The 24,379-nt window shown below is 39.2% G+C and overlaps 1 protein-coding gene across 3 annotated transcripts in view; it reads left to right on the top strand.

The window, feature by feature from the left end:
• Positions 1–20,748, top strand: part of LOC129719021 (diacylglycerol kinase theta) — a 52,764-nt gene extending 32,016 nt beyond the window's left edge. Inside the window, exons 9-16 of one of the 3 annotated variants that reach the window (XM_055670336.1) lie at positions 2,432–2,918; positions 2,985–3,214; positions 3,282–3,430; positions 3,490–3,771; positions 4,877–5,168; positions 5,237–5,393; positions 5,463–5,570; positions 16,131–20,748. In XM_055670336.1, the coding sequence (XP_055526311.1) occupies positions 2,432–2,918; positions 2,985–3,214; positions 3,282–3,430; positions 3,490–3,771; positions 4,877–5,168; positions 5,237–5,393; positions 5,463–5,570; positions 16,131–16,277 (1,852 nt within the window). In that variant the 3' untranslated portion in view covers positions 16,278–20,748. Of the gene's footprint in view, positions 1–2,431; positions 2,919–2,984; positions 3,215–3,281; positions 3,431–3,489; positions 3,772–4,876; positions 5,169–5,236; positions 5,394–5,462; positions 5,571–14,216; positions 16,082–16,130 lie in introns of those variants that run through there. The other 2 variants (XM_055670337.1, XM_055670338.1) reach the window with 2 other exon arrangements.
• The last annotated feature ends 3,631 nt before the right edge of the window (positions 20,749–24,379 follow it).

Below are 24,379 nucleotides of genomic sequence, written 5' to 3'. Positions count from 1 at the left end.
GCTTGTACTAAACAAACTTTAACCTCAAACGCCGCTCAGCTTCCTGTTCAAAAGTAAACTTATCATATGTGAAATGTTCCTGGGAGTCGAATATTCTTGCAATCTATACAGGGTGCAGTAGTTAAATTTTAGCTATATGCATAGAAGGATTTTTTCATCAAATAGGATCCTCTATCACCTCTTGAAAGATGTCAAGTCAGCTCCCTATCACCCTGTATAATAAAAATATAAATCACGATTGAACTCAATCGGCGTGAAAATATGAATGAAACACAAATTTATGCATAACTCAAGAATCAATTACGTTCTATTTGCTTAATTAGTTCTCAAGTTATATAGAAATTTGTGTTTCATTTTCAAGAAACCCTTCCTTATAGATGAGGGAGGGGTGTCAAACGACCTACCGAAAGCGGAGAGCACTCAAAACCCGGTTCTGCGCACAAACGCGACAAAGATAAAATGGTGATGGTTTCATTTAGATCCAGGTCTTGGAAGTGTTTTAATTTACCACAATTCACTTTATTCTTGCAATCTTCATTACACAAATTTATGTATAACTCAAGAACTAATTACGTTCTATTTGCTTAATTAGATCTCAAGTTATATAGAAATTTGTGTTTCATTTTCAAGAAACTCTTCTTTTCAGATGAGTGCGGGGTGTCAAACGACCTACCGAAAGCGGAGAGCACTCGAAATTCGGTTCTGCGCACAAAGGCGACAAAGGTGATATGGCAATGGTTTCATTTAGATCCAGGTCTTGGAAGTGTTTTAATTTACCACAATTCACTTTATTCTTGCAATCTTCATAATAAAAATATAAATCACGATTTAACTCAAGAACGAATCAGTGGATTTAGCGTGAAAATTTGTATGTTGTATGTTTGGAGTTTTGGAGCCGAAAAAGGTTATTATGCTGGTTTAAAGCTACTCTCTCATCTGGAAGGGAAGGCTCCCATACAAATGAAACACACAACTAACTCAAGAACTAATCAAGCAAATGGAACCAAATTTGGCATGTGGAAGTTTTTGGAAGCAAGACAGATTTCTGTGGTGATTTGACACCCTTCCCTCATGTAGAAGGGAGAATCCTTTAAAATGAAACACAAATTTCGATATAACTTGAGAACTAATCACGCAAATGGAATGTAATTAGTTCTTGAGTATATATCATTATATTATTCCTAGGGTTGGGAACTAAATGGAACTATCTTTTTTGAGTCTGCCGCTAATGTATTCGTGGGTTTTGTTCATTTTTGCACAAAAAGTTTAGCGACAATCGTAGCTACAACAGAGTAAACCCAAAAACACGCAAATATGGGATGAAATGTTGTATATCAGGTCACCAGTAGATATGGTCGGGTTTGGATTTTTTGAAACCCTTACCCGACCATCTCTAGTTACCAGCTCAGCGACGATTGTTTAGTGGGAATTTGGGTCCATTGTTATTTTGGCAGTTATGCGAGTTGCTTGGAATCTCTGTGAAATGATATATAAGAGCCGAAATTCGGAACTTTTAATATTGTTGTTCTATAAATTTTCCCGGCAGTTAAATTTACAGTAGATCAGTGAACGCGTTCAGGTTTCGATAACGTTTGCATTAAAAAAAAAAGGATTTTTCTCGGTTGGTGATAAAAAAAACTAAGACAGATAGTTTAGCTCGATAAAGTTCCCATGGAAGGTTATTATTTTAGCTTACTTGCAAAAAAATTCTACGCCCTTGCGAGCGGCCTTCCGGCAGTTAACCGGAACATTCGCCATGGCGGACAAAACATGCGTTTAGGCATGTTTTTGAGTTCTTTCTTCGTTTTATTCATCAATTCCTCCTCAGTTTTCGTGACAAAATTGTTGGAGCGGATCTTACGCTTCAGGTTTGCCCAGAAATTCTCGATAGGTCGTCTATCACCATCGCCACGTCGCGATTCGCCGGGAGAATCGATTTGACCATCTTATTCAGCCGCTGCCGATGTGTTATTGCCTGCAGCTCCGAGACCAGTGGAAGGGACTGCCGCTTCCTGACATGTATGTCCATGTTCGCCAGGTACTTTTACACTGTTTAGCCTGGTTGCATTTACCAAGCGCAGAGCTGTCAAATCTTTTCTGCTCACTCATGGGTTACTACGATTGATGCTGAATGGGTAGTTTGGTCAGTGCGTGTGAATCCAAACCCATTAAAAATCGGCAATTTTTGTCCATTTTTTTAATGCAAACGTTATCTCAGTAAAAAATTTAAAAAATAACGGTAAACGAGAAATTATTCAAGTGGACCGGTGTTTTACTTCAGCGAACTAGGTATTTCATTGAAAAAAAAGTCATTGGAAAAGACGGAAACAGCAAGGCCCAAACCTTTCAATTAACCTGAAATGTCGCTCGATATACTGTGCTGATATTGCTGAAAATATAACTTTTAAATACTTTCGTCTCGTGCTTCCAGTGACCGCGAAAACGATCATGGCTTCGTGCGGGTTTACCCCGGAAAGCTGCAGGTGGAGAACGCGTACGTCAATATCCCGGTGGACAACGACACAACAGTGAAGGATCTGATCGGTGAATCGTTGAAGAAGTTCGGTCTCCAGGGGCACCAGATCGAGGACTACCGCTGTTCGGAGATCCTGCTAGACCGAGGTGTTACGGAGCGGGTACTGTCGTGGAACGAGCGTCCATGGGAGATCATGAAGCAGCTTGGGAAGGATTCGATTCGTCAGATGGAGATGATGCGGTTCTATCTGCAACTGAAGCAGGACCCGCATGGGCCGAATCTAGCGCTGTTTGTAGGCAATCTACCTCCGGGCTTGTCGCAGCGGAACTATGAACACATATTGACTGAATTCTTAGGTTTCGAGAACAAGTTTAGTAGTATCGGTCCGATCTACTACGAGTATGGATCGCTAGTGATAACCTACGAAAACGCATCCAAAGCTGTAAGTGACGAGTATACAAAATTTTAATTCAGATAAATCACAGAGGATTTCTGTTTTTAAATTTAGGTTCGTGCATTCCAAGCCTTGAGGGAATCGAAGTATGAGGAAAAACATCTGCTGGTACTGCTGTTACCGAACATCGAACATAGCATGGTTCCCAGTGGAGTTCAACCGCTGCTAGTGTTCGTCAACGTTAAGTCAGGTGGATGTCAAGGGCTAGAGCTTATTAGTAGTTTTCGTAAATTATTAAATCCATATCAAGTATTTGATTTGGATAATGGTGGACCACTGCCTGGGTCAGTTAGCCCGCGTTTAATCGACTTGGATGTTCAATAACGCTTGTTGTTTTTGTTCTCTCTACAGACTATATGTATTCAGACACATTCAGGATTATAAAATTTTAGTTTGTGGAGGCGACGGTACAATTGGCTGGGTGTTGCAGTGCTTGGACAACGTTGGCCAAGACTCACAATGTTCTAGTCCACCATGCGCTATTGTCCCACTTGGAACTGGTTAGTGTACGATTTTAGTTCATAAAAAGTAAGATAATCATTTTCATTTCAATCACCAGGAAACGATCTGGCGCGCGTACTTCGGTGGGGAGCAGGCTACACTGGCGGGGAAGATCCGCTGAATCTACTGCGAGACGTGATTGACGCCGAGGAAATTCGATTGGACCGGTGGACTGTGGTGTTTCATCCCGAGGACAAACCGGAGGATGCCGCTCCGAAACCACAGGCAAACTCAGCGGGTAAGAAGAAGAAAATACAACAACAATCACAACAACAACAACAACAACAGAATCAACATCATCACTCTACGACGACGATCAGCGCAAGTCAAACAAGTCAAGGTCATTTGCTGTTATGAATGGAACTACTATCTATTATTTAAAAAAAAACTTGAAAACACATTCGCCCGTTCTCTTGTATTCGTTGTCCACGTTTTGTATGCATTGTCCAAGCAATGATTTTTAGTGAAAATGATGTTGTATTGACTGATTGTGGTGATCAACTGCCCGCCTATCGCGATCGAAAGACGCCTAATCGGCCCAGTTATCATGGCGATCGGGTCAATTAACCTCACTCCGTACCTCAGAATTCTATCAAAAAAGATAACCGTTTACAAAACGTTCGACTCATTTTCGTATGAATTCTAAGCGGAGCTGATGGATTCTGTGTAATATGTAAAAAATGACCTTCTAACATTTCACTTGCATATAACAAAAAAAAAATCTCAGACTTGCACCGTCCACCGAGCGACATCTTGCTGGCATGATAAAGTCGTGTTATTATTGTTCTTATTAGCTATACTATCAGTCCTTCCGATGAATGTTTTGCAGAGTGTAAAATACTACGAAATCCACTTGTAAAACGAAACAATATCGCGATTGCATTCTGTGGTGCAGTTGCTGTTGTGAATATAGCTGTACATGCTGCTGTTGTTGTAATTGATATGTGTAGTAGTTTGTTTTTTTCTTACATTAGTGTGAAAGATTTTTAATTTAGGATTGTCTGAAACTTGAGTGATAATTATGTTAGTGTTTAATCAGTTGGTGAACTTAGAAACGTCACTCACTCAGATGTGCGCTAAAAAACGCTAAAATGATTTCAAGGACGCTTCAACAGTTTTAGTTTCTTCTATACTACTAACCGTAGATTAGAGGTGTTTTTTTCAAATTGGTACTTAGCATGCTAGAGAACGATACTAAATTCAGATTCTGCCATTGTCTAAAAGTTTGTCCAAAACCGCTGACATCTATTTGCGTACGTTGCATTCGCAAATTGATGGAAGTTGACCGAGCTGCGATACTGCCCAATTCCTGCAAAATGGTTCTGAACCTGCATAGTACTTGCCTGAATGCCCTGTTGTTGTAGCTGTTAGTAAACTCAATGTTCAGTAGACCAAATGTCGCTCCACTTGCTGACCTCCTAAATCGGGTTTATTTATGTTCTCAGTTGTTGGCGCTACTCAGAGTGAAGATAACTCGCAGATATTCGTGATGAACAACTACTTCGGTATCGGTATCGACGCTGATCTGTGCCTGGACTTTCACAATGCCCGCGAGGAAAACCCGAACAAGTTCAAGTCGCGTCTGCACAACAAGGGCGTATACGTTACGATGGGTCTGCGCAAAATGGTTGGCCGCAAGATGGTCAAGGAGCTACACAAGGAGCTGCGGCTGGAGGTTGACGGCAAAGTGGTAGATTTGCCACCAGTCGAAGGGATTATTATTTTAAACATTTTAAGGTAAGCTACATTTAGTTGTTGGGAAATTGCAACGTTTGAGGATAATGCATTTTCAATTGAACCGACAGCTGGGGCTCTGGAGCTAATCCGTGGGGACCTGAGAAGGAGGATCAGTTCAGCAAACCCAATCATTGGGATGGTATGCTGGAGGTCGTCGGTGTGACCGGAGTTGTTCATCTCGGTCAGATTCAGTCCGGTCTACGGTCCGCCATGAGAATTGCCCAGGTGAGTGTAAAACCGATTGGCGATTCAACGCCGAACGTTTTCTAAATATTTTCGTTTAATCTGTCACAGGGCGGTCACATCAAAATTCACCTACATTCAGACATACCAGTACAAGTCGATGGAGAACCGTGGGTGCAGAGCCCCGGGGATGTAGTGGTATTGAAGTCCGCTCTAAAGGTATGTTTCACGTTTTTTTATGTTTGTTAACCTAAGACCTCACTAAACATATATACTGTAACTAAATCTGCATGTGTTGCTTTATTACTATAACAAACTACCCTCTAGTCAGTCACCAGTCATGTGAACAATTTTGCTTCAGTAGTAGTTACATTCAGGTCACTCTGCTTGTTCGTAGCATTGATCATGAGTCATGAGAATGCATGTTCTACATATAGAATGCTCCCGCCATTAATTGAACAGCTAAGTTTTTATTCCATACTATGCAATCAGCATATATTACCACTTTGTTTAGCGTCAAAAAAAATCCGCTCCATTTTACTTTGACACACACTTTTTGTTTAATATCGCAGAACGTGACGTAAAAAGCCTTTTTATTGGGTATACCTAATAACTAAAATCTGAATATCTTGAATAGGAAGTTAAAATGGTCTAGAGGTTTTGAAAAGTAATTTTACAGCAACATGTTATGTATGGTATTGAAATAGTTTTCTACGAATACTTCTATAGGATCACGGTAATCTGCCACCGTCATTATTTCACTGGTTTCGTTGAATACTGAGGACAATAATGTCATTAATTCCATTTCGAGAACAACTTTACAATCTCGGTAGGTTAGGTAAAGAAGTAGATTGCAGGGTGGTTGATTCCTTGTTGAAAATTTCTACTAGATACAGTCTTAACTTACATCACTTTACTTTGACTTTTGTGGTGATAGATCGTTGAAATCCTATGCCGAATCCAGAATACGCCTCCACAAAACTCGGTCTCGGGCTGCTCCTCTCCAGTCTCCCCTTACATTCGCTACCCTGGCATCCTCGTCGACAGCACACATCCAGCGCGTGCGAGGTCTTCCTCGAAGTTGTGGCCTCTATTCGGTTCCCTGCAAAATATTATCTTTGCCGGTCGCTCATCCGCCATCCGTGCTACGTGGCCAGCTCACTGTAACTTGCCGTGTTTCATCAGCTTGCAAATATCGGATTGTATACTTCGTACAGCTCGTGATTCAAACGCCTGCGCCACACCCCATTTTCTAGTTTGCTTCCGAATATTGATCGTAGGGTTTTACGTTCGAAGATCGCAAGCGCTCCTCGATCGGCCTCCTTCCACGTCCACGTCGGATGACAACATTACCCAGGCAACACCAACCAGTTGTATCCAAGTTTCACCGGCAGTCTAGTGTAATCATATAACTCGTGGAGGTGGAGGTTAGACTGGGACACAGTTGTATGGGAAAAAAGCGTTGGTGTAATGTTTTCGCTCCCATGCACTTTTCGTGTTCCTTATGGGTCCTGTAACAACTGTGTAACTTTTCAGATGGAACGCCTGATTTGCGCCCGATTTTGAAGGTTTCATACGATTTTATATGAGAAAATCCACTTTTTCAAAAATCATCCTCTATAAATTTCCAGTTGGCTCCTAAAAATATACCAATAGATGATATTTGTAGGAAATTTTCCTGGGGATAATTCTTCTGAAGACTGTAAGGTGCTACAAAATTTGTAGAAAAAGTTATTGACCTTAAACTGATCGAATGTCTGACGAACGGCTCAACATTGAATTTTTCCAGCAACACTGCTGCAGCATGCTGCTGTTGCAAACTCAACAACGTGATGAGAAACAGTTTCGCGTAGAATTAAGCTGGAAAGCGTGATTTTTTGCTCATAGTATCTTCGGAGAAAATGCTTAGAATATCAATTCCTATATTTTGATAGTATTCGTTGTGTGATTTAACCTATAAAAGTGAGAAATCAGCTAAACACCCCTACGTAGTGAAAAACATTTTCGTGTAGGATTAAGCTTGAAGGTATGATATTTTGCTCACGTTATCTTCATTATCGGAGAGCTTGCTTAAAATATTAACTATCAAGTTTTAATGTAGATTGATTACTCCCCCTTAAAGAGGGAAATAAGCTTTCTAAACACCCACGTCGTGTGACAACTTGCCAATTTAATCATACCCAGGTGTCTTTCAGAAAGGAGTTTGGTAGAGACATAGCTACAATTTGCGCAGATACATGGCCAGCAGGTCACTACGCTGGAAAAATTCAATGTTGAGCCGTTCGTCAGACATTCGATCAGTTTAAGGTGAATAACTTTTTCTACAAATTTTGTAGCGCCTTACAGTATTCAGAAGAATTATTCCCAGGAAAATTTTCTACAAATATCATGTACTAGTATATTTTTAGGAGCCAACTGGAAATTTCTACAGGAAAAGTTTCGAAAAAGTGGGTTCTCCCATATAAAATCGTATGGAAACATTAAAAATCGAGCGCAAATCAGGCGTTCCACCGATCGATCTGAAAGTTACACAGTTGTTACAGGACCCATAAGGAACACGAAAAGTGCATGGGAGCTAATATTTATTTTTTGTACCACCCTAGTGGAGGTGTTGGTAGGTCCACAGCTTGTCCGTCCTCCCCAATTTCTATCCTGTTCCCCTCGACGATTCTCCTATCTTCCTCACCGTTCAACACCGTATTTAATGGAACAAGAAATTTCCTCTTGCCTGACTTGTGTGTTCATATCTCCGATGACGATCTTTATGTCGTGTTGTGGGCACTCTCCATACGTTTTCTTAAGGAGCTCATAGTACTCTTTTTTATGTCGTCGGTTTTATCGTTTGTCGGCGCTTACACGTTGATATCTGTTGATAGCCGTCCGCTCCGGATCAGTCGCTGACCTGAGGAACAGACGCTCAGGCAAGCTGCTGTCCAAGAAAACAACTACCCCTTTCTTGTCAGCATACGACCAAGTTCCCTACGGTTCCTCTTCCCTTGGTTGCTCGTATCCCAGTCGGTACCACGTGGAGGTAGGGATAGGAGCTGCTGCGCATTTTGCTTTGGACCACACTGGGGTCTGTTTTATGCCAACCAGTACGGGTGTACTGATGGTAAGCACTACCCAACCGTTTACCAACCAACACAGTCCTAAAATAATGTTATTAAATGTAAAGAATAATGTTTTAGAATCAAAAGTGCTCTGAAGTAGTGCCGTATTAAACGTACTTGGCTGTTTGCTCACAAAACACGTGATTAACATTGATGTATTAATAGCTCAAATTATACATTTTAAACCGCTTCAAAGTTCGTTTTTTTACATCAACCCAATATCTCAGCTTCCAAATGCAATCAATAGAATTGCTTTAAGTGGTACACACCTCAAGTTAGAGCCACTTTGAGAAAGAGTATCCATGAACTTTAAAGTTGAATAGCTACGAGTAGATCAGCGGTCCTCAACCTGGGGTACGCGTACCCCTAGGGGTGAGCGCAAAGCCTGCAGGGGATACGCGAAAAAAAAAATAGTATTGGCGGACAAAGCCGTTTTTCTTCATAATACTTCATTTGTTTTTCAATATTACTCATAAAACATGACTGAAGCAATCCAACAAATCCTAATTTAATTTGAAATCTGAACTAAACCACCACAACATGGTGTACCACTATTCCTCCCACGCTGCGAAAATAAACCAAGCCAGGGGGTACACCTGACTCGGAAAATATCGCCAAAAAAGGTTGAGACTCGCTGGAGTAGATTAATGTTAAGGCCAAGGTTGTTTATCGATAACCTATCGAAAACGCCGATAACGATACCGTCTGTTATCGTTATCGACGATGACGCTTACGTCTTCAGACATTATCGTCATTGTCAAAAACGATAGCTGCTGGACGGTATCGAAACAATAACGTTTGTTTTTCAACAACCACTGCAAGAGTAATTTTTGTATCATTAGATATATAATTTAGATGCATTTTAAATGCATATATGACAATGCCACACGGTTTACGATCCATATTTCAAACAAAATTCATACATGTTCCTGCGCCAAACTGTGTATAATTGGTTGTTGTGACGTCACGATCTCAGCACGCGAAAAATGTTGCTATCTAACACTTGCAACCACGCTCATCTGCCGCTCCTTCGTATATACCTTATTGAATGCCACATACCTTGCTATTCATATTTGTGCTGCAAAAAGCGCCTCTAAAGTTAAAACAATAAAAACTCAAACATTTTTTTGCCTGGTGAGCAGCGAAACATAAACAAATCAGGAAAAGTTTCTTCCTGTTGCCTAGTGATGCTTCGTCTCCAACCCTCCGAAGTGAAAAAACGCTTCTTCACCCCGTGCCTGCTTTTTGATCAAATCAGTACACAAATCGCTATCACAGCAGAAAAACTGGCATAAGACGTTCGTGAGCTGATAACGTCAGGTGACTATCGTCTTCGTCGATAACGTTAATGTTTGAAGGCGCTATCGTCGTCGTTAATAACGATACCATACGTTATCGGTAACGGCGATGACGATTATCGACGATATTCTATCGTATTAATATGAATCGGGACGTGGTCGCGATCAACTCGAATTTTTCAATCTAATTTTTTCTTGATTTATGAAGACTACGTACATGAAACTTTGATCAATTGTTTTCACAACTGTTGCATGCCTGAAGTAGCAATTTGAGTGCTGTTTATTTAGTGGAAGCCGAATTTTTTACGATCAAAATACAGAAGTAAAAAGAACTCTATCCTCAAAATTGTATAGGAAAAGGCCATAATCCCGTTTCACCTTAACAACCTTGGTTAGGGTATATGCGTAGAAGTTTTTTTCATAAGCCCTCTAACAACCCCTCAAACGATTTCAACAAGGAATCAATCATGTCGTAAAGAAGAAGGGTAAAAGCATAAAAAAATCCGACACCTACCTCGGTCATAAAGATTGTAAAACTTCCTTCTTTCCTTCCTTTACTGATCGTAAGGACGTTATCGATCAATACCAAGCGGAAGCTATTGAATTGTTGTACATTGAGGACGGTCAATTTATCCTAAATCAGCCTTCATACGGTGGTTCTCTGTGCAAATTCACTTGCTCACAACCACCACGGAGGAGCAACTACGAAATGTGCGAAGTTCAGGAACCGATAATGATGATGATAGGTCAAAATGGTGTTTGTGCACAATGTTACGAAGTTTGTCAGCGAAAAATCTTTCTATTTTTCGATAAACACGTGAACCTTTCCTTAATTCTTTCGCATTCGCTTTGACATTTGAATGTAAATAACAAAATGCAGTAAACTGAATACACTACAAAAACTATAGGTAAGTTTGGAGTGTTTTCGTCTGCTTGAAATGAATTTAGAATCAAATTTAAAGTTAAAGTTTCTCCACCAAGCGATACGTTGTTAAGATCATGATGTATATAGACATGGTGTAACGATATGTCAAAAGCAGAATCGGCCATTTCGGAAAAAAATGCCAGCGAGTAGGTTTGCTTATAAGCAACTAAGCATAAACATTATCGCATCTCATAATATATCATTTGGATGCATTTAAATTATAAATATGGCAATGCTACATACCTTGCTGCCAATATTCATTAATTTAAGAAACAATTTACAACTTAAGAGCCAGTTCGCGAGAGCCGCAACTGCCTTTCTGAGGGACGTTGTTTTGATGTTCTCCGATTGAGCTGAAATTTTCAGCGTTTGTTTGTCTATTCAAGGTAGGAAGTTTTGCAAAATTTCAATTTTTTTCATTGAGGTTAAGTGGGGTAAAACGGCTCTTGAAAATGATATGTCCAAAAACGTCCCAATATGTATAAGCCAATTGTGCCAAATGGGGTGAAGCCAAGTGTGCCAAATGCTAGTGCCCAAGGTTTTTTTTCAAAAAACCGTCAAAATCACTAAAATCACTATAGTTCCTGCTAGACTCGATAAACTTTATTGAATATTTAATTATCACTGTACCTTACCAGAACTACCTACTTTACCAAAAGATACGCAATTTGGGGTAAAACGTTCCTTGAAGATTCTTTTTTTCGAAAAAAGCCGTCAAAATCACCAAAACTGCAAGAACTTGGGTTAGCCTTGATAGATTTACTGAAAATTTAGATTATTACTCTGAGTTAATACGAACTTAAGGGCAAGATGACAAAAGTGACAAATAGATTTACATAACGAAAAAAAAATTTTTTCTTGAAAAATACTTGGCGATTTTCGGAGTGCTATTTTCTCTACAGAAAAGGTCCAGAACCCGAAGTTAGCATTTTATAAAACAACTACAGAGCTTTTATTTGGCATAATACCCAGATGCATCTTTTGAAAATTGACTAAGAAGGACTGAAGTTTTCCTTGACTTCAAGAAAAGCATCAAACAAGGTAAAAGATATTATCGATATGACGGTTGCGAAAATAAATAATTCCAACCAAGGGAGCTGCGTAGCCGCAAGGTTACAGAGTCCGCTTTGTCAAGCGGATGGTCGTGGGTTTGAATCTTAGTAGCACCAGGCCATCCGATGTCAAAAAGGAATCAAGCATGGGTTTATTCTCAGGCTTCCCACCAGTTACCCTTCCTTTACGCTGAAATCTAAAATACCTTTGCGTGATTTCCTCTAAACAAAAAATAAGTCCCTCTTATTAATAAAACTGGCCAGAAGGACGCACGACGAAACTTCTCCAGGGAATTATAATTGGTGATATTTGGCAAGAGGAACGAGTATCGGTATAGTAGAACAGTAAGCGTGCAAGGAAGAGTATCACATTACACACAAGCACTGATGAACAATAATAATAAGCATGCCACTTCTCAATAGAGGTATTGCTATTAACAGAAGTGCGGGATACAGCAGACACTCGGGCATATCTCACAATAGATCTACGATCGTGGTCGCAGTGAGGAAGTCCATACAGGAAAAAAATCGTTATTTGCACGTTTCCCTGCAATATTTATGTAGGCAAAACTTAGCGTAAAGGAAGATGGTGCTTTGATGAACGTTGAAGAACATCATGAGTATAAATTGTAAAGCATTAGTGTTCGAATTCGTAATTTTTTTAAAATAATTGTTCATTTTTATTGATGCAACAGCAACCAAAGTAACATGATTTTTGGGTCAACACTCTGGAAAAAAGCGAAAAATGAGACCGATGACAATAAATTTAAAAATAATCGAAGATGAAAAAAGATGAAAATGAAACTCAAACAATAACTTACTTCGTTTGCTTTACCAAAACTCGAAATATTGCAGTCTTTCAGCAACCGTCTCATCGATATTGTCTTTCACAAGGTTTGACGCTTTTCCTTTAACCTAGTAAAAAGTCAAGAAAAAAGTTAAGTTTCCAAAAGATGTATCTGGATATTATGCCAAATAAAAGCTCTGTACTTGTTTTATAAAATGCTAACTTCGTGTTCCTTACCTTTTCTGTAGAGAAAATAGCACCCCGAAAATCGCCAAGTATTTTTCAAGAAAATTTTTTTTTCGTTATGTAAATCTATTTGTCACTTTTGTCATCTTGCCCTTAAGTTCGTATTAACTTAGAGTAATAATCTAAATTTTCAGTAAATCTATCAAGGCTTACCAAGGTTCTTGCAGTTTTGGTGATTTTGACGGCTTTTTTCGAAAAAAAAATCTTCAAGGAACGCTTTACCCCAAATTGCGTATCTTCTGGTAAAGTAGGTAGTTCTGGTAAGGTACAGTAAAAATCAAAATTTTCAATAAAATCTATTAAGTCTAGCAGCAACTAGAGTGATTTTAGTGATTTTGACGGTTTTAAAACAAAAACTTCTAGGGTCGTTTTACCCCATTTGGCACACTTGGCTTATACATGACATTAAAGCTCTTGAGTTACTCTACAAAATGTCATATTCAGATATTTTTTCTAGCGATATTGAGAAGAGTAGGATGACCCTGAAAATTGACAATTTTTAAAAGAAGAATGCGTTTGCGTCTCGCGAACTGGTTTTTAAAACACCTGAATTTGCGGTGTTCAATTGCCTAGTTAGTGAGGAGTTATTCGCTGTTGCATAGTGATGCTTCGTCTCCAACCCTCCAAAGTGAAAAAACTAGTGAACCTGTATATTAGAGAAATGACAAGGCACTCACCGTTAAGGAAACTGTCAGCTTCAAAACGGGCGAGCTGTATAATTTTGCATTGCCGTTATCAGTTTTGATGTTGACAGTTGCCGTAACGGTGAGTGTCTCTGCGTCTCTCTGCTATATAGGCTCCCTAGAAAAAACGCTTCCTCACCCCGCGCCTACTTTTTGTTCAAACCGTTGCACCATGTTCTACTCATCATGGTTAAGATTAAAGTTATCAATCGCGGATGGGTTGCAACACCTTCCTTGTCTCGTTGCCATATAGAATTATTGGTCTAATCAGTGTTCTAGATATTTTCGTATTGCGCTGAATTCGGTTAGATCTGAGTGTTATTCGAAGGTATTCCAATGTTCTGATATTTCTCTGCTGATAGTTTCCGTTGAGTTCGAAATATCTCGAGGGTGTCATCGAGATTCGAGCAGGTTTGTGATAAACAGCTCAGGTTCAGTGTTAAACTTACACTTGATCTTATTTCTAATGGTTAGCAAGATCGGTTAGGTCCGTTATAAATGTACTCTACAGTTTTTTCAGCTCAGAAAGATGTGTGATCTTGTCTTTGACCTATTTTGTCTATGTAATATTGTATAAGGACGGTGGCAGATTGCAGGTCTATGATTCCAAAGTAAAGCAAACATGACCGGCATGGACAACTAGATGTATGTTCTTTGTTTTGTGTACAGTATGGTGGGTAAGGGCGCCATTTCTATTCTCCACACGCTCTGTTCACATCAGTTTCCAACCATTTCCAACCCGATTCCCTACTTACTTTTCCCAGGCTACGATGCTGAAGAAGATAAAAAGCAAGCGGAGACTCACTGAGCCACATATCCAACCGGCTGTGGCGGGATTGTCGCACGGGGGTCCACCAGAAAATGGGGACCGCGATAAAGACGCCCTGAGCGGAGCATAGAGTACCCGTCCGTCCGGTCCTAGTTTTCTGTTTTCCTGCTTTCTGTGAACCATACGCATGGTATCAATTCGGAGTCCGGACAATGACGCTCGTACATACACATACACACTCCGGCGCACGTAAAGTTGCTGAACGAATGCATCTGAAAACAACCGATCCACATGACTTTTGTTTTGTCTTTCGTGTCGCGCATCGATTTAGAATTACACGATTATTATGGTTCTAATCTCGCGTGAAGTAAATTTGAGCGAAAAAAAGCGATTATAATCATTTCACGGGAAGCTAGTTCTCTAATAGCACTCATAGTTTTAAACACTCGCTAGTATGCTTATTAAAAAGTTTAGGATTTATAGATGAAAAAATATTACATCCATTTTTGGTGATAGACTGGTAGACTCGAACCTTAGTTGATTATTCCTGTATCAAAAGAGTTCAACGATAGCCGAGCAGTAAATGATAGTTTTCATTTGTACTAGATATTCAAGAAATTGTTTCCGCGTAACGAGATGTCGGTAGAATACCAAAATATGAAAGCTAATGCACACAATATTTCCACTGTTGAACTAATGAACTATCACACATACCTTCAGATACCTTCAGATAACCACGCACCATTTGGAAAAACATACACACACTCTCGTTCCACTGACTGTTTATAACCACTTCGTCTCGTTTTTGTACGATATTGTTATATTTTCACTGTTTTTTAACAAAATCTTCCTTGCATAGCCATTATACTATTTCGTATTTTTTTAACTTGTTACATATACAAATAACTAAGTATTAGAGTTTTGCCTTCATTTTGCATTAAAAAAATACAGATTCGTCTGCTGCAGTTTTTAAATGATCTATTACTTGTATTTTACACCTATTTTACTTTAATGAGTATTACCAAGCTTTAAAACGTTCAAAATTATTATCAAATCCCCAGTGCTCCTATTATGGGGCCGAAGTTTGGTACTATTATGTTGCATGCACTACTACTAACCTACTGAGTGATTTGTCGCGAAACGAAAACACAAAATTAAAACATAGGTAACAAAATCACAACTCACGCGAACAAAGGTTGGCTAGGCGTTCCAGCTAGATGAGTTAATAGAAGATTTGTTTGTTTGGTTTTGAGTAACAGTGCAGAATGAGAATAAAAAGGCTTTTTGGTTGCACTTCTTCCGATAAAACAAAACAAGCACTGTTGAACCGTGTTTCGTAGATAGTCGATTTGTAAGTTCGAGACAAAAAAACTGGATTCCATGATTGCTCATGTGATTATGTTGTTTCTTTCTGCCAGTTTTGTTTTTGTTTCAATACGAATGTTGTGATCGTTTCATACTTTGTTTTACCAAAATGATAAATCGCTACTACTCTTGCTCTGGCGTTGATTTTCGATTTTCTAGCTAACAATTGTTATATTTTTTTAAGGCGTACGACAAACTTTTCTTTAGATATAATACAAAAATTTAATTGGAAGAAGGATAATTTTATCACCATTGCGGTTTTTTCTTTCTCTTTTTCTTATTAACACATGGAAATCCCTCTCCGTGACGTTATATGAATGCCAACACACAACATAATATTACTTTCTACAATATCTGAACTCCTCCAAACAAAACTTTTCGCAACGAAATCAAACTCGAATCTATAAATTCTTAACGGTAACAACCGAATCGGTTCGTTAAACAAAACAAACACATACTCGCACTTCAAAAATGTAAAATATCACAAATTGCACATACGCAAACCAAAAAAAAAATCGAACAATCCGCGGACCGGACGGTACAGGCGACCATGCTGAAAAAAATGAAGGGCAAGATGAAACGACGTAACACCGAACCGACCATGCAGGTGATGGGGCCATCGGGGATACATATGACACTGGCTGCTCCCCAGGAGCCGGACGAGGTCGACTCGAATAATACTGATTTCTGAATTTGGTATAACGAGCGATTGATTTAACGTGCTTCGTTGTTTGTCAGTACCACCAGTAACCACCCTAGCAATAAAAACCCCAAGAAAAAAACATCCGGATATTCTGCAACACACCAATCCGGTGTTTATACAGTACTATAATCAAAAAATAATCTACGTGATCCACGGCTGCTTTGTTACAAACAACAGTAAAATGATAAGCATTGTCATCAAAACGGCTCGCATCCCATCTCCAAACTTGTACAGAAGCGGCAACATGCGCTGTACCTGTGGTACGAGTTGAAAGCAAACTCCACTAAGCCTTCTATTGATAACATACAAGCAGACGAAATACTATAATGAAATATAAACAAAGGTAATCCAAAGAACAACATACATTCTTCTTAAGCCCACCTTCCCAGAGTATATTTGGTAGCAGTGTTTTACCAGATCATAGTAGGCCAATCTTTCAAGTAAGGCACGTTCACACAGAATCACAAGCAAATACACGCATTCGCCATTTTGAACGATAAAACGAACACACTCTCACACATGAACACCCCAAAACGACACTTCTTATCAATGTGAATAGTATTGAAAAAAAAAAAAAACAATCCGAGTTTAGTATTTGCAAACAAAGAAAGAACACACGAACAGTGGGAAACATAAAACCGCATACAGTTGAGAACGAGAGTGAAGAACTCTGCTAGCATTAATACAATCACAAACGAGCGTGGAAATGTGCTATGCATAGTCATTACCAAAACGTCTTCAGATGGAAACCCTATGGGATCAACAGATTTTTGCCAAAAAAAATAAACAAAACCCAAATCCAGAACATGTCATCCAGATCAAGCAAACGCGCAAGGAACGTTAAATTAATGGCTCATATTATAGAATCAAAACGGGAGAATGAACAAAAGAAATTGGAACAGTGGCTGGAACAAACCATCGGAATAAATAGAATACAGGAAAAAAACCTAATAGTAGCTTGAGGTGTGCGATAGTAGACACGAATTTGCATCTTCAAAAATAATTAAACAAAAGTAACAATAATGAAAAATAGAACATGAATGTTTATGCAAAGAATATGAAACATGCGAGCAGTGGGTTTGTCTCTATCATGGGTAAAATGTAGAAAATGTTAGAATAACGACAGCTGTTTCAGTTTGAAATCCATTCTTTTGTTCACTCTAACGTCCGACCTAACGCATACGAGTAAACAAACACAAACACATCTGTATAGAGAAATAACAGAAAAAAACGAGGGTAAGTTTTTTTACTTTAAACAGATTCATGCAAGGTACCCTATCAAAGTAGGCAAAAACAAAAATCTTTCTTGCGAACAAAAAGGTATTTATACGGAGAGTTGTTGACTATATTTACTATGAAGATTTTTTTTTAATTCTTTTTCTATACAAAGTGGCGTCCAACTCTAGACGCAGAGGCAGATTAAGTCATTCGAAGTAAAAAAAAAAAAAACAAAGCGCAAACACACGTACACACATACGTGTCAAATTCGGATACCAAACAAGCTGAGAATACGCTTACGCAATGCAAAACAAAATGACGAAAACAAGAAAGCTTTGAACAAACTGAAAAATATATTTTGAGATGTTTTCAAAGTTAAATTGATCGATGAGTAGAAACAAGGACGTAGGAGTACAGTATAGATTCTGCTCGGATCCAGATGGGTTCGAGCAGAAAGACACTATAACGAGAAATAACCAAGAAGATATAGTAGCATTATTTTAGTTTAATCATGTGTACGAGTAAACTCAAGAGCTAGAGAAGTGAGCAACAAAAAGAAAAATGAGTTAAAAAGTACAGTAAGCACGTGGAGCACACTTGTAGCCGTAAATTGTATATTATACAATTACGTTCTGTATGGTATTTTACCAAACTACATAAACAAACAAAAAAAAAACTATTGAATATTTAAAGTAAACCCTCATACTTAGTCACGAAACAAGGGAAAACACACTTGCCAAAATCGAACATATTAACAAAATATCTCACAATTGATAACCGAGAAATCACAGAGAAATTAACTGTCCATACATCGTCACCAAAAACATTTAGAGAGTAAAGCAAGGGCTACCAATACACATTACCCATAAAAACATAATGACAGTTTCCCCCCAACAGTTTACCCGACTTGTCAGTACCAAAAAAGGAAATGAAAAAAAAGGCTGTGGAAATTAAAAACTGTAGTAGCATCGCGCTGTGCTGCGCTGTGCAGCGGTCGGTTCCACAGCCCTCGCGAATAATCGGTCTTGGGAATGTTTAGTTGACGCACGTTAAATTGGTGCATGAAGCGGGATATTGGACTGTGTGGAGTCACATCGTTGGTAACGGATTGTGATTACCCTGTCCGGTGCGTTCTCTAGAACATTCTCAGCATTATTCTGTTCTGCACAGCACCAAAAAAAAAAAAAACTGAAACGAGATGTATGCTTATACGAAAACACTCACGAAAGGCGGGTCTATGCGAGCTTTCTAGAGAGCGTTCCTGTTCCTATTCAAGATGGGACTGTCACCACCCCCTTTCCCCCGTATCGGCCCGTCTTTCCACCTAGGTTGATTAAGAGTTCATACACGAACCATTTTTAGTTTCGTGAGTTGATTAGAAGCCTTAGTTCGAGCATCGCGTTGCCTCATGCTGATCCGGAGTAGTGCGATAGCAAACGCGACTTGCGACCGAACGTTGATTCTCGCTATCCAGAAATCTGTAGGGGCTCAGTGTTACTAGCTTTTCAATTCCGGAGGTAGCGTATTCGTACCGAGCGATATTCACGATCCACCAGAGTTGCCGTTGTGCCGTTCGCTAAGTTGACATTTTCTGTACCTTCGCGTACGGAACAGCAGAACATCGTTTGTTTTACTTTTCTACACATTTGAAACCCAGGCGTAACATCCACAGTCAGCACCTGGTGGCCGTTTCGCTCACTAAAAATCTAGTACCACATACACTTTTTTGGATAGTGACAACATCGTTGATTCTTAGACATACTCCAGTGTTATCGGTTGATTGTTTTAAGGTACGCTAGGTTAGTTCCAAACAAATCCGTTCCTGTATACTGGTTTAGTATAGCATACGCGCAAAACTAATTCCCTTGTGCTGTTCAGTTGATTTTTCAAACCCCACACCGGAGCACACACACTTACTAACAATGGTAATAATAGGGCAAGAACTATTATTATAATCATGTGTAATTAAAAGGGAAAGGTAAAAAGAAATAAACAATGACCATAACATATTACCGTATATCTTTTAAAAGAATAAATTTAAATGAAAATCTCAAAATAGAGTTGATGTAGTGTCGAAAAGCATATAAATATAACAGATATAACTAAAAGTTTAATTAAAACCATATTTTTTCGTATGAATACAAGAAAACAAGAAAAAATATCAGACATCTTCTAAAACGGTGCCGTGAGCCGTTTGATGCGCTTGAGCATCGGCAAAAGGACACCTGTTGGAAAACTACGGAGCATTCGCTTTGGTTAGTTCGTAATTTTTTGGAAGGTACTCCGCCACTCGGGTAGTCTTTTTTCAAGAATTATCGGCTTAGCCTAGCGACCAAGCTTCAGTCGGGAAGCAAACTAAATTGTGTTGTTTTCTCTTTTACACGTGTGGATCATCTCTCTACAGTTCCACACACGATGTGAACCTCATTTGACCAGGTTCCAGGAGAAAAAGTCCTAGAAGGTAACGTACATTAATAGGGGGCACTATTCATTGGAAAGGTAGCGTAAAGACTAAACAAATGCCAGCTCTTGTTATTAGACGTCTGCTGGCCATGACGGACACCCGGATTCGAATTGGCAACATTGCATGCATGACAAACAGCAGCCGTAAAGTCTAGTTAGTCAAGGGTGTGGCTATGACAATTTCTACGTCTTTTGCATAGATCGCGGGAAAATGGCATCGATGCCTGGCGGACGTTAAAACCAGATGGCCAAGCCGATGGAATAATATTCTTACGAACAAAAAGGTAGTAATGAACCAAATCAAAATATAAACGAAATATTTAAAAGCAAACCAAGAAACCAAATCCAAAGAAAAGTTATCAACACAGCTAGGTGTTGACGTATAAAGTCCAAAGTAGGCGGAGACAGTGCAGTCATTCGTAAAAGCTGTGAGAATAGAAACAGGAGAAGCGAGCTACGTGAGAAAGCGAAAAGTGGAATATAGCGGGAGGGAAGCATACAAAAAAAATATATTCATTAGTGAAACTAAACCCACAAGAAACTCTCCGCTCGCTAGCGATAATGAAAGAGAAACGGTAAAATTACACACACACACACATGAATCGATTAAAGTATAAAGAAATGGAATACTATTAACTATTTAATAACTATTAATAAAATGAATTATATAATATATAAATATATGTGATTATAAATAGGTTAAACATAATTTGTCAATAGCAAGAACAACAAAAATATATATATACATATATGTATAATTAAAAATATACAAAAATCAGCTGTTTTTTTTATTTACGCCATCGTCTGTTTGAGAAAAGTTGCCGTGGCTATCAGCAGTTCCCAATAATCAATTATCGATTATTACCACTCAGTGGAGCAGGTAAGTTACGCTATAATTACTAGAGTGGCCATATTTTATATGTCCGTTTTTGGAGCCCATACACGGACCCCAAATCCCAGAGAGTCGTTTTTTCCCGTTTTTTTTCAGATAACACCAAATCTTGACGTGTTCTGCATTTCTAAGACATTCGGCATCAAAAAAATGTTTTTTTCGGTATCTAAAATTTCCTGAACTAGTTTGCATTTTTTCATCGGGCAAAAAAATGAAAATTTGGCCGCTTTAAGGCACGGATCAAATTCTAATTCGCTTCGTTACTGAAGAATGAATCCAATATTTACCATTCGATAATAAATCAATAAACTTTAAGACTTATGGCATCTTCGTGGAATCATTTCACCGTTAAAAATGGTCGTGAAATAATTCCACGCGAGACGTCGCTTTTTCCGTTCTCACTTCACTGATATGACACTCATAATAACCCAGATTCCACGGCAAATGTCACTTTGCGACGTTTTTCTCACTTACGTGAGTAATAGGGTTTTGTTCACTTCACTCCGATTTCACCGTTAGGTGACTCCCGTAATAAGCACCAGCAATTCATTTTGGCTCGAATAAAAGAATTGTTTCTTTTTTTTTTCAATTTTAGCTACTATTTTTCTTATTTTACTATCACCAAATTTTGATGAATTGTAGTAAACATTTTATTTTGAATGTGTAAAAAAAAAAGCTTTTTGAAAAAGGTACTTTTTGAGATATGATGTCGAACGTCTTCGGTAGCTCTTTTGCATTAGAATGCTGCAGAAAACCAGCCGAAGGGAATCACTGCCGAAGATACCCTAATTAATATTTTGTGACAATTTTTTAAATTTCACACAGAAAAAAGTAGGAGGGTGGTATCAAAAAAACACGACCATATGACGTAGGATTACGGTATTTTTCTATATTTTTTATCTAACAGTGCTGAGACATTAGAGCACTTTGAACAATAATTAATATAAATAAAATATATGAATGACACCTTATTTTTATTGGCATCTCCATCGCAGATATTCGAATTAGAAAAGCATTTGTTCGTAGCTTGTAATGACAGGACAATCATTTGAATTAGCGATTTTGGTAGATTCTCCCTTTCTTAGTAAACAGCGAATACGAACCAATTCGATATTTGAGACCAGAACGATTCACTGCACCGGCCGCTGTCGAAAAACGAACACCTAGAAAAATATGTTTATTTTCAAGCCTTTCCCCGCTATCAGCAACGTTTTGTAAAAGAGAAAATTCAACTAGCCACTTCAATTACAGTTGCCGATGATTCTTGTTCTCTGGTTATTCCGGCCAAAATTCCAGCCATTTTAATACTTTTGCAGATGCCATGTACTGCTAACAGCCTCCAGCATTACGGGTGAAACCGACACGAGATGACCGGTACTATTTTGCTTTCCTCCTTTCAACGGCTGGCGTCCGTACGTCACTAGTACGGTTTTAGAATGCAAATAATGGGGTGAAATGTTCGAATGTACCTTTTATATCAAGGTTTCGTCAGTTAGTAGTCAGTTAGAAAGAGGGAGGAGTTAAGAAGAGAAGAGAATGGCAAGGGAAGTAAAAAAGCATCGGAAACAGAAAGTGACAACAACAACAACAACAAATCGTTTACAAAGTCAGATCGGTTGTATCCGTTAGTGTCAGCTGTGCTTGGGAAAAGAGGTAGTGATTGGCTGCTCGGAATGATTTAGACAATCGATGTTTTTACCAATTTTTCAAAAGTGTATCTCAGGCAATAGGTTGTGTTTGTTACATAAATTTAACCGCTAGAGAATTTCTGATCGATTAACGCCAGAACCTCCATTATCTGATTTTAAATGATTGAAATATAAGCGCTCAAAACCTGACCACTTTTCCCTGGTTTTCCCTGGTTGAATTACTAGATTTTCAAATTCAAGTACCTAACTTCCAGATAGACGTAGTCCTACGTCAAAAAAAATACGGGGCATATAACTATATAACTTATAACTTTGTCGAAGACACGATATAAATCGAACAAACCTTTATATATATATATATATATATATATATATATATATATATATATATATATATATATATATATATATATATATATATATATATATATATATATATATATATATATATATATATATTATATATATATATATATATATATATATATATATATATATATATATATATATATATATAAATATATATATATAAATATATATATATATATATATATATATATATATATATATATATATATATATATATATATATATATATATATATATATATATATATATATACCGTAGGCCACGGAAGTGCTAACTGCAAGAACGCAGTCCCGGACCATCAGCGAGAGCTAGCCTAGGTTGTGGTGAGACTCAGGCATTGGGCCGCCGAATTCTCACAAAAGCCACATTATCCGGAAGCAGCTCTGACGGAGCGAACAGTGCCGCTCCCACCACCCAAATGCACTAATTCGCCCATTGGGATTGATGCCAGTAAGTTCCCAATTACGGTAGCTGGTCGCAACGCCATATGATAAGAGTCGGATTTTGTTTTCGTACCACGATTCTGGGCTGGCACCTGCGCCGAGCTCCCTTAGTAAGGTCGTGTGACAACGGCTTGAAACGGCGAGACAACAACCGGTGCAGGGGTCTCCGTCCCGTAAAACCTGGCAGGCCTTCCAGTACGTTCCAAATTCATTGCCCGGTGGGAACCGGGCAGGGGTGGGATCAGATGTCCTTTCCTGACTTGCGCCGGTCGGGGGTGTCATAGTTGCTCATAAGGCGCTATGGCAGCCGCCCCTAGCCATGGCCTCACTGCTTCGGCATAGACTACCATGGGACCAGATAGGCGACCACTCCAGTATGGATAAGGATAGCGGCTGGAAGGGGGACCCACTTAACAAAAATGAACAGTAATAATGAAGATCAACAATTGGGCGCAGATGGGTTGAAAAGCCCGTTTGCACGAGGAGGCATCCAGAGGTCTCCGCCGAGAAAGGCGGAGATGGATGCAGTAAAGGACGCCTGCAAAGACGGCAAAGGCAGTACGCCTACCGGATCGACGCAAGACATCGCAGTGGCTGGTCCACTGTTGATAAAGGCGGTCGGAAGACAGCGAGACACGCTACCGAAGGTAGTAGCGGTGTCGGAGCAGCTCGATGCCATAATCGAGTTTGCGAAAAGTCGCACCAACACGACGAAGTACCTGAAGCAGGCTCTCTACATGCTTCGGTCCTCCGTCGATGCTGCGAAGAAGGAGCACGCCGAGCTCAAGGCAAGAGCGGTGGCTGCAGAGAAGAATGCAACGGAGGTGACCGGAAGGGCGACGAAGTCGGTCCAAACGGACACCTGCATGTTTGTTGCGGTTTGCGCCTCCGGGTCAGCCGCAAAAAGAGCAAGGCAGTCTCCTGGGGAAGCCCCCGAGAACAGCAAGAAACGGTTGGTTGTGCTAAGCCCGCGAGATAGCACACCAACGGCCTCCGCCGAAAAGTCTGCCGAAGTGGCAGCTACGGGAAACCCTTGGGTTACCGTGGGAGGAAGGA

This window comes from Wyeomyia smithii, chromosome 1, assembly GCF_029784165.1.
Source record: "Wyeomyia smithii strain HCP4-BCI-WySm-NY-G18 chromosome 1, ASM2978416v1, whole genome shotgun sequence".
Lineage (NCBI taxonomy): Eukaryota > Metazoa > Arthropoda > Insecta > Diptera > Culicidae > Wyeomyia > Wyeomyia smithii.
This window is presented reverse-complemented; position numbering and strand designations above follow the sequence as displayed.